Consider the following 13,888-nt stretch of genomic DNA (forward strand, 5'->3'; position numbering starts at 1 on the left):
ATACAGCTGGTTCAGAGCTGCTATGAGCATGCCAAACCAGTCGGGGGCAGTGTAACAAGAAGCATGAATAGACAATCAGAATCCAGGAATAAAAAAGTCACAAATCGTGACCTAAATATCCTCCTACCCTCCTTTCGGTGAAAACAGAGACACTGAGTTTATCCAGATCTCCACTGTGGCCCTAGTTTTCATGGGTTCATTGCTGCGTTTATATGTAAATGTGAGGCACATACGCAGAAAATCATCACCGTTTTTTTTCTAATTATTGGGTACATGTAAACGTGGCCACATCGCATGCTTCTTGTCACACTGCCCCCTATGAGTTTGGCACGCTCGTAGTAGCTCTGAACGAGGTGTTCATGCGCACAGTATAAATAAAAAAATTTTTTTTGTCAATGTCGAGAGGAAAATATATGATTTTGTAAAAACCTGGGTACGCGTAAACAGGGCCGTTTTATTTCAGGCTCCTTGACTTCCCCTCCTCGTGTCTGATTACTGCCGTGATGTGTTTCACCTGTGCCTGAGTGTGTGATTGTCTTCACCTGGTGGGCGTGGTATATATTGTTTGTCTTCTGTGTGTCCTGGTTGTTGGTTCGTCTGTGGGCAGTTTTTCAGTGTGTCAGAAATAGCCTCCTGTGATCTCCAGGATTTAATTTCTTTCTGCGGGGGGGGATTTTTGTTTCTGTGCTCCAATGAAATGTGCTTCTGTTGACCACAGTGAGGGCAACTTCAGTGTTTTATTGGGTCTCTATTTTTACTTATAAAACTGCATGAACATTTCCAAATGCAAAAAGAAACACTACAATATTTGACACTGTTTGAAAGTTATTTCATGCTCATCACAAGATAAAAGGACACTTGGCTCTTCACCACAAGTGGGAAGTTGGCAGAAATATGTCTTTTCTAACATCCTGGGGCCTCCAGAAAGACGAAAACACCAATTTCTCTGTGTTTCATGGTATCTTTGTATATAAGAGGTCACTGGGGTACACGCTTTTTGAACACATGTGGAGCACAGCAGGAATCTGGGCAATTAGTGTAATTATCCAACCTCTCATCCCCTTTCAGCTCCTTGCCTCACATTAACTGGACTTCAAAAGATTTTAACCGTCACAAGTTGACCTCCCACTCCTCTTACCTCCCAAACTGGCTAGAGGATTTGATATAGGAAAAAAAAAAAAAAAGATTAAAGCGTTGACCTCCCATGTGATTGAAATGTGGAAACTGTAAGAAACACACGCTATTTAAATAGCTGAACCAATGTTCGTTAAAGCCAAAAAAAAAAAGTTTTCTGCTATTCGGCAGCAGATCTGGATGAGTGAGTGGGCAAGAACTGACAGGTTGCACGCTTGGTTGCCATCTTGTTTTTGAGCGTAATCGTGTGTGAAGTACATCCTGAGCTCTTCTGCGGGGTTGAGAGGGCTGTGGACTTGAGTGGGTGATTTTGCTTGCGAGGGGCTTCTGGCGTCATCCGGAGCAATTCAGCTGTCTGATCATCTAATATCTGCACAACCGGGAGCAGATTCTTTTTTTTTTTTATTATCCGCTCGGCGCACGCTCACATCCGCAGCCCACTCTCGCTTTTTGACACCCGCGTTTGGTTTAATCTGTGTTTGAATGTGACCTGCCTCTGACCTGACTTTTCGACACTGAATCGAGGCATTTGGCTGCAGTGGGCGATGAATTACTCGGCGAGGTGCCGATGCAACTGGTGATTTTAATGCTTTGCAAAATAGGGGGGGGGAAACAAAGCAGCAATCGTTTCCTTCCTGAATTATTTCGAACATTTTTGCTCACTCATCGCTTTCTTTTGGTTGATTATCCGTTAGTAGTCCTTGTTTCTCTTTCAGCCGTTTTCTCAGCAGCAGGGACTTTAATACAGCTCCACCACAACAAATTTAAATTAATACTTTTGTTATGTGAAGTGACAGATTATTCTCCTCCTAATGGGCCACGTATTTTGCAAATTCAAAAGCCAAGCTGTTCCAGATTATTTTATCTATACTACACAGAAGTGAACATCCTGCTTCCATCACAGTTGTTGGCTTTCAAGCCAATTTTGTGTTATTCATATTTCTCATTCAGCATTCAGTGGCAGAAACAACAACAACAAGGCGAAAAGCAAGAGGGAAAAAAAATAGACAGTAATGAAAGGGAAAAGACTTCAATTACACGGCTAATCAATAGCGCTTTCTGTTCCGACAACAATAAAGCATCGTTTGCGTCAATGCGAAGAAGAATCAATTGGAGTTGTATATAGCAACCAATCGGGAGGCGAGGAAGTGGCTCAACAACCACCAGCCTTCACCAGTGAGGAGAACCATTCAAACGAGCCATCTCTCATCTGAGGTTTGTCCTAGAATTAATATATCGATGATTTGGGAAAAAGTCTCGAACGAGGAGACTCTAATAAATCCATCACCAATTAGACATGGATACCTTGAACGCGCCATTTCCACATCCAAACGTCTTAACTAGGGGCAAAAAAACACCAAAGCGGGAATGGAGAGACGTCCAAAAGAAGGAAAACGATCGATACGCATTTCTTAGTCTGACCCGCCATCCGATCAATGCAGATTTCGACTCGTACACATGCATGACTCAATGTGGTGTTTGATAGGAGCTAAACAACATTTGCACTTCACAGCAATGTGCTGTCGATGCCTAGAACACTTGCAGTTATAGCAAACTGTTGACTGATGATCAAGTGCAGCTGGCTTGTGTTGGTTTGCATCGACAGGCAATTTAACATACCGCTGCCTTCACGTCTGTGGAACGACGTCGGAAGTGATTTTTTTTTTTCTCTTTAAGTTCACAATATGTATATAACTACTGTATTCTAGTAGGACTTATTCCATATGTGCAGATGCAACATTACGATTAACCCTTCATGGGACTTATTTACATAATAACCCGAGCTGTAAGGCTTCAGAATCTATGACTGTGAAATAGTAAGAAAATAATATATCATTAAACAGGCAAAACATTGTGATCAGTGCAGCTGTAAAGTGCTGGATACTTTGCAAAATCAAAAGTTTTTGATGTCCTCAATACTCTGTATTGAAGCACACACGGTAATTTGTTTGCAGTACCTTATCTAAAATGTATGCAAATGTTGATGAAATGTACATTTATATAAATGAAGGTGGATAAATTGCACTCTGAAATGCTATCAATTACATATGGTTTGCCAAAACAAGTCCTAGTTATGATGCACACTCACATTACCGCAGTAGTTCACAGCTCCGCTTTCAAATAACATTGCCGGCAATTTAGTTCATTCATTTACATATTTAGAGACAAGAATGCATTACGTTTGAAAATGCAAGAAAACAAAAAACAACTAAATGAAACAAGTGCTTTATTCATTATGCGAGTATGAATACTTAAAATGTTAACATGATCTCCTAAAACTTTAAATGGATTTTCACTGTTGTTCCACTGATTTGCCAGTGCTTAAAGCCCTTTATGATAACGTTCACATTTACACCTATACATCTAAAATGTATATCAGCAAGTATGCTTGATAAACTAATTCAGGGGTGTCAAAAAACAAATTTTAGTACAGGCGACACATACAGAACAATTTCAACTTGAGTGGTAAAATAATAAGCTTGAAAATGTTAACGTTAAAGTTCATTTTTGTGGTGTAGAGTATACATGATGACAAATATCTATATGTTCGCAAAACCAAACAATGTTGTTGCATTATTCATCTCTTAACAAACTCACCCTGACAGCATGATTTTGAGTCTATTTGTTCGTTTTCATAGCAACATTGTCGATATCTTGCCTCGGGTCTCAGTGTCAGATACTCATAACAAATTTGTTTAAAAAAAATCAATGTTTTCTTAAAAAAAAAAAGTTCCATTATCTTGGTGGTTTGGCTGAATTTGATCTTGCTGACATAAAAAAGAAGTACATATTAGTATATTTAAGTTATCTGGATGCAAAATGAAAATTAAACTGACTATATTTTCTCACATGAAGCATTTTTTTTATGTTCTTCATCAAGTGTGTAAAAAGAAAAACACACATTATAAACAGCAAAAATATAACGGAAACATGTTAAAAAAAATTGCCATTGTTTCTTCTAATTAGGACTAACAGATGCTACACAAATGACCTACAGTGTGTGTATCTGAAGTGTTCTTAAACAAATTGCAAAGAATACATTTATGTATCTGTCGTCAGTGAAGCTCATCATGAAAACAACCGAATCGCCTCTCTCCCACCTCCTTTCTGGTTGAGAACATGTGCCATTTCAAAAAAAATGTAGCCTCTCCAGTCAGTCACTCACATAAACTCAAGTTCTACTCAAAAGACGGAAGAGAAACATGCAGAGTAACATCAGCGAGCAGATAATCATTGTTCCCTTAGAGAACAGCCCCAGTCCAGATCCTATTTCTTGGGCAACAGACAAGAGGCAATTACTTATATTTGGGAGGGTGATGCACTGTAAAAATGACTAATGTAAGAAAAGTGATGTTCACGGGAAATAAAAGTCAACAGATATTACTTTTGAAATGATTAATATCAAATATATACTGCACATCCGTTGTGTAACCGTGGGTAATGAGCCCGATAATACTATTGTGTGACTAAGTTAATATTCCCCTCCTAAAGTGCTCCCTTATGGTTGTGCGCGCTTATATCTCAGATGTTACTTTGCTTGGCCATTATTCTGCCAGGGTCTGATTTGCATTGTGTGGTTTTTTTCTCTCGGTCTGTATGAACAGAGGTACCAAAGCATAATTACTCACATCCCTAATAGACCATCGAAGAATGGCCCCACTCGCAGGCCTCTCTCCAAAGTAATGAATCACCCCCCTCCCCAAAAAAATAAAAACAACAATGAAAGGATTATTCATGTATAAACGTGGTCCGTTGTCTGCACACTGCCATGGATTTATATTCATTATTTTATCTCACATGACAAATTGGATTGGATTTCAAAGTATAGCAATCTGTAAATACTACTGTCTGCCAACTATATGTATGTTTCTTATTTTCTCATTCAGATTACTTGGCAGAAATGTACCACAGTAAACAAAACCACCATAAAACACGAGCATATTCCAAAAAAAATGGTCCAGGTTTTTTTCCACCTTCATAAGCACCATTATTACACAGGGGGCCGAATTGACCATTAGGGGGCTGTTTTACCATTTAACTGTAGAAAAATCTATGCGAGACATTACGTTTTACATTTTTTAAATTGGCACGTAAAGAAAAACTAAACTACAGCCAGGGGAAAATGCTTTCCATAGTTTTGTCGAGAAATCTGAATACAATTATTTCTTACTGTTTCTATATATCATGTTATTTACAGTATTACTTTCTCTGGCTCAAAAAAATACATTTGCAGCTTTAGTCGAGTGGATCGACTCCAAGCATGCCTCATTTCTTCAAGACATACGGCCTGATTTACTAAGATACTGTATAACGTAAAGCTAAATCCTATTCTCACGTCGACACATTATACATGGCTGCCTATTGGGTGTGATCTAAGACCAACTGAGGAAAGTTTCATAAAAGGGTTTTGCATGCATTGTATCTGGAAGCCTCCATGGAGTTGGACGTGCAAGTGCAGGAAGTCACTAAACATATCATAGAGTTACTGTGAATATGGGAGAAAGTCTGCAATGAACTAAAAACTACAGAAAGATCGCAAAAGAACAAATCCTTGTCAAAAAAAGGGGAACGTAAACTCACCAAAGAAAAGTAATAGCTGCACAGATGTATATTTGTACCGAACTTCCTGAATTCTATACAAATGTATTTATCTAATTATCTACATACGTACATAGTCTATTCCCTTGTGTGCCACTATCCGTCACTTTAATTTTCCAATGAGGAGGTCCTGTGATGACTGAAATTCCCTCCTTGTGGGATTAATAAAGTCTGATCTAATGGAATGTAATTTAATTCCACAATTATTGTGAAATTATTTAGAAAGTAATAGTTCACGTATCTTAAAAAAATTTAGGAAATTATCACAGACCATCACAACTGACCAGTAAAACAGTGTTTATTGAATTTATTGAATTAGAAAAATGTGATTTGTTTTTCAATCTGGGTCTTAACACGCACGCACGCACGCACACACACACGCACGCACGCACACACACACGCACGCACGCACGCACACACACACACACACACTGTATATATTACATGTGTTTAGTCCAGCCTGCTGTTGATTTAGCTTTAATCACTGAAGAGTGAGATCGATTTGCTTTGAGCGAAACAGTTAAAAAGGGAACGGATGGACTTCCCACCATCCCCGACACCGAGGTCATCATCACATCAGTATGCGGTTTTAGATCACTAGATGTTTGGAATTTGAATGCTATGCAAAGCTACCAGGCTGCAGGCTATACCTTCATAGTGGCAAAATGACAGTAGGATTAATTTTGGTGAGTGTATTTCGAAAAACTGCAATTTTTTCTTTTCTTTGGGGGGTGGGGTTGCCTTCACTGCTCTCTGGAGTATAAAGATTTGTAGCTTATATTAGTAGAAAGGAGTATATTTTGGGTTCTGGACTGTTAGTCAGACAAAAGATGGCATTTTAAGAAGTCAGTTGGAGCTCTGGGAACTGAAGGACAAAACAATAAACAGGAAGAGTATATCAAACAAAGCAACAGCTAATAAAAATAATTGCTTCCCTGGTCAATCTGAGTAAATGATGCATGGATTTCAGCGAACGAGTCCAACAAACATGGAATGTAAATACACCCAGCCCCCATCCCGTGCCACCTGACTCCCATTTTGTTTCTATGAGTCTGTCAGAATGATCTGAAGTCCACTGACTGTGCCGCCGCTGACACCCCGCCAGAAACCCATAAAACCGCCATCACAACAAGTGATAGATGCCCATATAACTTTTAGGGAATAGTGAAGGAGCTCCCAATCAATCAAAGGGTTTAGACTTTGCTCCAACACAAATTAAATCAACTCTATTTCAATTAAATCACTGCCGCCTCACACAAACACAAGTCCCACCGAGGCACTAACATCGACCGGTGTGCAGACAGTCTGAGGGCAAAGGCTGGGTGGACAAACTAAACTTTTAAACAGGTCCAATACTGTCAGAGCACTAAGCCCAACATTAAACTGCACTGCCTGCAGGTGCAATACGTGATCGGAAAACCTGATGACGTGGAAGAACCGAAGGCTTTTGTTCAAAGGTATTGTTGAAGGAGGACGTTGCACGATGTAGAACGCTGCACCAAAACACCACCACAACTGACTCATCGACAATCTTGCCACGAATATGAATTGAGTACAACAGGACAAATGTACAATTTCAGGATAAAAATCTCTCTTTTTTTTTTTTTTTTTTATTGCAAAGACAAACTGGAAGGAGGAGCAGGGTGAACATAAGGGTACCTGTGATTACCGACTAACTCCAGGAGAGTGGCGTTGACTCTGAGGGCTCTTGTGCAACCCACACAGAAGCTATCTAAGAGACACTTCAATCTTTTATCAGCAAGTGTTCGAACTAAAAATACTTTGGCATTAACCTATTTTTCCCAGTGTTTATGTCTCGTTACGGCACACCTGCGAGATCACTTTAATGTGGGATCATTTCCAGGCATTCTGTGCTGTACCGAGTGTATAAATCTGTTTTCTACACAATTATAAACAAATGTCTGTGTAATTGACTATTTATTTTTTTTCCGACGCACATTTGAGACCTTATTTTTCATTTCGGAGGATCATATTTCTTTGCCTCATTACATAGACGTATACCCTCAAGATGGATTACAGCATCGGCGTATTTGACAAACGCACATAAAAAGATGTTTACTTTGCACATTTCAGTCAATGCACAACAAGCATGAGTCTATTCAACTACTTTTTTTTTTTTTTTTTACACAATAGACTTCACAACCTGTAATCCAAACTGGTCCACCACACTTATTTATTGAGAAAAAACAAAGGGTCTATACCTGGTTCAGCTCCTTATCTGGAACCAATCACTAACACTGACTGTACCTTTGAGCAAATCAATAAAGCTATATGTGAGACGGAATCAATATAAATGTATGGATAGCTCATGCCAGAGAATGGAAGCAGAATAGATTTTTAATGTCACTTTACAGAGGGACTGAAAAATGTGTTAGCAACCAGCCATCGTAAAAGGATTAAAAATACAGTATCAATAAAATAATAATCTAAATATATGAAAGATATATATAAAAAAAAAAAAAAAAAAACCTACAAGAAACCAGTGATGACACTCTCAAGAAGGAGCACCTGATTGGGGTTTGGACTAGAGTACTAGAGAGTTTTGAAGTAGAGGCGTGTTGGAGCCTTCTTGGCCAGCGGTGAGATGTTGTTGGTCCACAAGATGCCCTTTGGAAATTGGCACCCCCAGGAACTTGGTCCTGCTCACGTTCTCCACAGCTGCACCATTGGTGGCCTGGAGGGGATGAGTGTCTCCTCATGAAGCCGACAACAATCTCCTCGGTGTTTCGCCTCATTGAGGAAGAGATTGTTGCCTTTACACCACTGGAGCTTTTCTCATTACTGTCGTCGGCTTCATTGCTGTTGGTGAGCGGCGCTGTGGACTGAAGATATGCTGCCAAGTGAATGGAGGCTCTGATATCTATATTTATTTCCAAGTCTACAGGTGGCAGAGGGAGGACTGCATCCTAACCAGCCCTACGAGGGTCTGACATTGTTTGATTGTTTCTCAAATCCAACGCTGATTATCTGAACTCTTGATTACAGAGGCCCAGAAGGGCCAACAGCACAATGCAACCACAAAAAGCCACAACACAACAAAAAAAACAATCTTCCGGTCGGAAAACCTTAGACATAATACATTTAATCTCTTTCTAATGTATAAAAAATACGACAGACACGGATTAATCCTGTCCGTGTAGAAGTCTTAGTCATATACACATGACTTAAAGTAAATTACATAACATTGACTTCAGCAGATTCAGACAAGCAAACCTTAACAAAAGGCACCATTCTACTTAAGTGAAGAATTAGAAAATTTAAATGTTGTCTTCTCTGATTTCGTGTGAGTGGTTCATACTCTTGAGTTCACCGGTTCTCCCGACATTGATTTTACCCCGGATACTCCTTTTACGACAACCCTAAACCATGTGGTCGGACTTAATTGGTGCCTCTTTTCCCCAGTGTTCTACTGGAATGGATCCCATCCAACCGTATGGAAGATGGACGTGTGGATAGTTGCTTCAGCCACCTCTGGGTAAACTATGTGTGAAGAGATCCGGGAGGTTTGTCGAGAATGATTTAAACTTTAAGAAATCGCTGTAGTCTTTTCAAACAAATGGAAGAAGGAGTAGTCCCGAAGTGTGCTTTTTGTGGGATTAATAGCATTGCAAAGGACGGGAAGGGTTCAGCAGGTACTAAAGCACTGCAGTTCAGCATGTCACTTTGAGTTCCTTTCAAGTACTCGACCTTTCTGTCTCCGACTTGATTCTTATTCAATCATTTATTCTTCAAAGTTAGCTGATCCCTCCCTCTGCTCTCTTTCTCCATTTTTTTTTCTTTATTCAGCACTTGCATTTGTTCTCACCCCTCTTTTGATATCTCCACTCACTTTTCTCATTTCGTTTTGCTCCAGTGCCTTTTGTGTTTTGCATATATTTTATGTTTCTTTCTCTTTTTTTTTTTTTTTTTTTTGTCTCTTCCAAATGACAAGGCTATACCAGGCTGAATTACATGCAAGCCTGGTTGCAGGTAGCACTCGGCTTCTGCGAAGGCCCTTTTCTCCGCGGTTGCAGCTTGAGTCAGAATGACAGGTAGCCCGGGGGCTGCACTCATGGATCTTCTCTCTCCCACTTTCACTCCTCAATCGAACACAAGAGCAACCATATGCTGCTTTCTTACCTTCTACTGCAGGGTTATTTCATTAAAATTCTGTCTTCCTTTGCCTCATTCCTTTTTTTTTTTTTTTTTGCCCCTCTTCCTTTCTTTGAGTCCCCCCTGCTGCTTCAGGCTTAGCAGGTTGGCCTCCGCTGCAGATATGAAAAGGATCGACATTGCAAGCTCCTCAACAGATGGCTGTGAGGACTTATGCTAGATGATGTCCCCTTCAGCATGAAGCACAGCTCGGGCCAAGAGAGCCACAGTTGCTGTCCAGCAGATACGAGTGGTGACCGCGGCTGTTGGAGGCAGGTCAATGCGACTGTTTGGGGAGGTACTTCATGTTTGTCTATGATAGTTCCTGGCAGCTGCGCTCAAGTGTTCAGTCTGTCGAGTCTCAAGTCGGGGACTTGAACTCCGCCTGTGTCGACTGGCAAGCAGATGTCCGGGATCAGGAGGAGGAAAAGTGGCGATGCTTCAGAGTAAGAGCGGGGGCCCCAGAACTCACGCACACGCACACGCACACACACACACACACACACACTCACACAGCATCCACCAATGCTAACCTACAGTCACTTTTTTAACTACCAATGCTGAGAGGAGCATAACAGGGGAAGGACAATTTTAAGCTGTTGACATGGACAAGGAAAAGAAGCAGCAATTCTGACAAACCCACCCAGTGTAAAAGCTATGCTTCTCTTCATTGTCATGGGGAGTCAAGAGAAGTTCTTTTTCATTTATTTTTTTTTCTTTTATACCGCCCGAATCTCTTTCTGCACCGGTCAACAACTCGTTGTCAAACACAATTGGGGGAATATTTATGACGCTTTGTCCCTGGCTTAGCGAGGGCCGATATTTCTAGAGCGGGGCGAGCTATGCAGATCTCCAACACTCCTCTGTCTTGCTCCAACAATTCAATAAAATGACAGGAGATTGAATCCTAAACCCCCCCCACCCCCACCCCCTCGTGTGACGGCTCAAGCAAACCGTGGTGACAAACACATTCACGGCAATCACAGAAATTGTGTTTTGTGTGATGTTCAACTTGGAGTTGTCACTCAGAATTATCTTCCACTTTGGTGGAGAACACAGTGGAGGGATTTGAGCACAAAAATACAAATTAAAAGTAAAGAAGAGCGGCGACGGCGGCAGCATGCGGGGAGAATTCCAGAGCCGCTCCCGTCTAATCTTTAAAGTGACTGTACATATGCACCACTATGAAAACGGAAGGGGGAAAATGAGATCATTAATAGGGATGGCAAGGCAATAGATGTGTGCATTTATTATGAGGGGAAACAACATAAACAAGAGCTGTGCGAAGCAGATAAGTGGGCTGTCACAAAGCTTCTCTTGGCCAGTTGGACCACTAATCTGTGAGCTGTGGCCTACAGAGACGTCAGTGGAGACTGTGCGAGAAACAAGAAAACAACTGACGAAAAGGAACACTATTAACTGTGTACGTTCCTAATTAAACACATGCATATATAACGGCGAGCATGAACGTATTTATGAGGCTCACGAAGATGTCATTTCCGCACGCAGGCTTCCCGAGACGGTCAAACTCGCACATCCATGACTTACTAATGCATTTATAATGACATTCCTACAAATTGCGCCGGACCACCAGGCTTTGTCACATCCTCTTTTAGCCGGGAGCTTTTCATCTTTCTAAAAAAAGACGCCTCCAAATGGAGTCGTTCTCTGTGATCTGTGCGCGTTTGGGGCATTAAACCTCCAGGATGCAGAGTTAATGGGATTGCTCCTGTTTGGCTTCCGGCTGCAGACCGCTTGGTGGCTGGAGGGGCCTGCGAGTTGATGCAGAGAACCGACTTAGCGGAGACAAGAAGAAACCAAGCCAATTTTCACTTTGTTGCTTCTCCAGCATGGGCCAAGACATCCAATTCCATCAGGCCTTTTGCTGCTGGGGCAGCTGATAGAAATGGGCCCTAAGTCCTGTAGCCAGGCCAGCTTATTCCCTTATCTTCTAATGGCTCCGATAAGGGATTGGAAGAAATGGTGTCAGAATAACCACCGACTGACCCGCTGCCAAAGAACTTGATTAATCTCGCTAAGAAACAACAGGAACATGCTATGGATATTACGAATTCTCAACTAACACGAATATCATTTACATGTTCTTTGGGAGACCAACAAGTGAAAGGTTTTATTAGGTTGCGTAACAGCTGTCGCCAACACTTAAGCCTCCTCACAGGGAACATAACCCACCCATTGTGCCCGAGGTAATAATCTGACCTTACAGATTTATACAATTCTCTTGTTATTTTGCTTTGTGACTCACCGGGGGCTTTGTAGAAGCCAACCTCTTCCTCAGTAAGAGGCAGCAGGTAGATTTCACCTTCCTTCCACAGCAGGGAGTACTCCATCCCACTGGAAAACTGCCCCCACCAGCCATCCTGATCTGTAGGGAAAAGACGTTTTTACCAAATTGATTACTTGTATTCTGCCCTCATTGCTGCATATCAAGATGTACTGTGTGAATATTTTTATTCACAGAAAAAAGGATTCAGACCCCACTTACATGACAATGTTTCCAGTTTAAAACGCATGGTTTTTGCATTGTCTTTTTTGTTTCAGAAACGCAAACGCGTTTACAAAGTTTGGAAAACGATGTCCATTTGCACGTCAGAAACACTGAAAGCGATGCAGTTAGCATGCCAGGCCACCAGGCGGTGCGATTGTTTTTGTAATGATGCCACCCACACACACAAACACTATCCATGTTAACAATGGAGAATTCATGGACATTTGTATGGACAGATGACGCAGTTGGATTGCTAGTACGGGTGATTCTCAACTATAAACCGACTAAGTAAGAGAATATTGACTGGGAGTCATGACGCATGACGACATTGTTGTTATTGTCCTACTACTGAGCATGTGCAGAACACGGAAACGGATCACGAACAGTGGTTCCATTGTCGTGTACGTGGACCCTCGGTTCATTTTAATTTGTCATCGTCTTTATTATTAGTCTTTCGTTTTTGGTTTCACATGCAACCACGCGCAGAAATACGCAACGAATGCAGCACACCCCTTTTTGTCCACCTCACAGGAAAAGGTAAATTCACAGATTCCAATCACGCAATATAACACTTCCAATTTTGTTGCAAAACAAGTTGCCAGGAAGCAGTAAAATCTGGTCAGCATCTGTGCATTTTCTATTTTTGGGTGTTTTCTGTGTTTTTGATTCTGTTTGAAGCTTCAGGATGTTTTGGGTTTTTTTTTTCCGCGATGACCGTGTGTTCTTAAAAAAAGGGGGGAAAAGATGAATGTGTTTTTTTCCCGCATTTTATCCATGTTTTATTTCTTTGCAGGTGTTTTCTCCATATGCTGCATATGTAAACAGATTCACTTTTTTTTCCCCCATTTATATTGTGTCGAGTTCATAAGTGTGAAAGTTTTTCGAAACAAGTTGGTATATCAGCAGTACACAGCTGTCAAGAAATATCAACGCAGGACAGGTTTCAGAGAGAACACAGTAAACGTTGGTGATCTTGGTCATTTCGGCTGACTAATAAAGTCCCGAGTTAGAATTAAACCTCATTAATGGCTCAGACCATACCTTCAAGGAAGTCCGAAGTGATGTTGACAGCAGCATAGTGATGAGACGAGCTGCAGACCAGGGAGTGGCCGAAGCAGAAACACGGCTGGCAGCCTGCTGGATTCACTTGTTGGGGATTGAAAAATCCTGGTCTGCATCTGTAGGTTCAGACACACACACACCACCCTCATGCATAAAAAGTTATTAACATGCAGATGCCGTGCACACGCCTGATTGCAGCTATTTACCACATCCTCGCTGTTGTGCCATCCCTACTATCTTTTTAAGTTGTTTTCAGCAGCGGAGGCGCAAGGTTGCTGCAGTGCTGAAGGACGAGGGAACGGGATGGGGCCTCGGCTGCAAGGACCCTGAAGTCTGACCCCAAGACACTTAGTGGCATATGGGTGGGACAAGAACACCGCTAAAAATCAGCCAGTACACTGGTCACATTAGGCAGGAGAGAGGCTTGCTCAG

At 41.4% G+C, this 13,888-nt stretch overlaps 1 protein-coding gene across 1 annotated transcript in view; it reads right to left on the reverse strand.

The window, feature by feature from the left end:
- lamc3 (laminin, gamma 3) overlaps nucleotides 1-13,888 on the reverse strand; it is a 129,486-nt gene that overhangs the window by 54,644 nt on the left and 60,954 nt on the right. The window contains exons 8-9 of the mRNA XM_080510274.1: nucleotides 13,436-13,572; nucleotides 12,152-12,271 (exon numbers count right to left, since the gene is read on the reverse strand). Of these exons, the coding sequence (XP_080366400.1) occupies nucleotides 12,152-12,271; nucleotides 13,436-13,572 (257 nt within the window). The remainder of the gene's footprint in view (nucleotides 1-12,151; nucleotides 12,272-13,435; nucleotides 13,573-13,888) is intronic.

This window comes from Blennius ocellaris, assembly GCF_963422515.1.
Source record: "Blennius ocellaris genome assembly, chromosome: 15".
NCBI lineage: Eukaryota > Metazoa > Chordata > Actinopteri > Blenniiformes > Blenniidae > Blennius > Blennius ocellaris.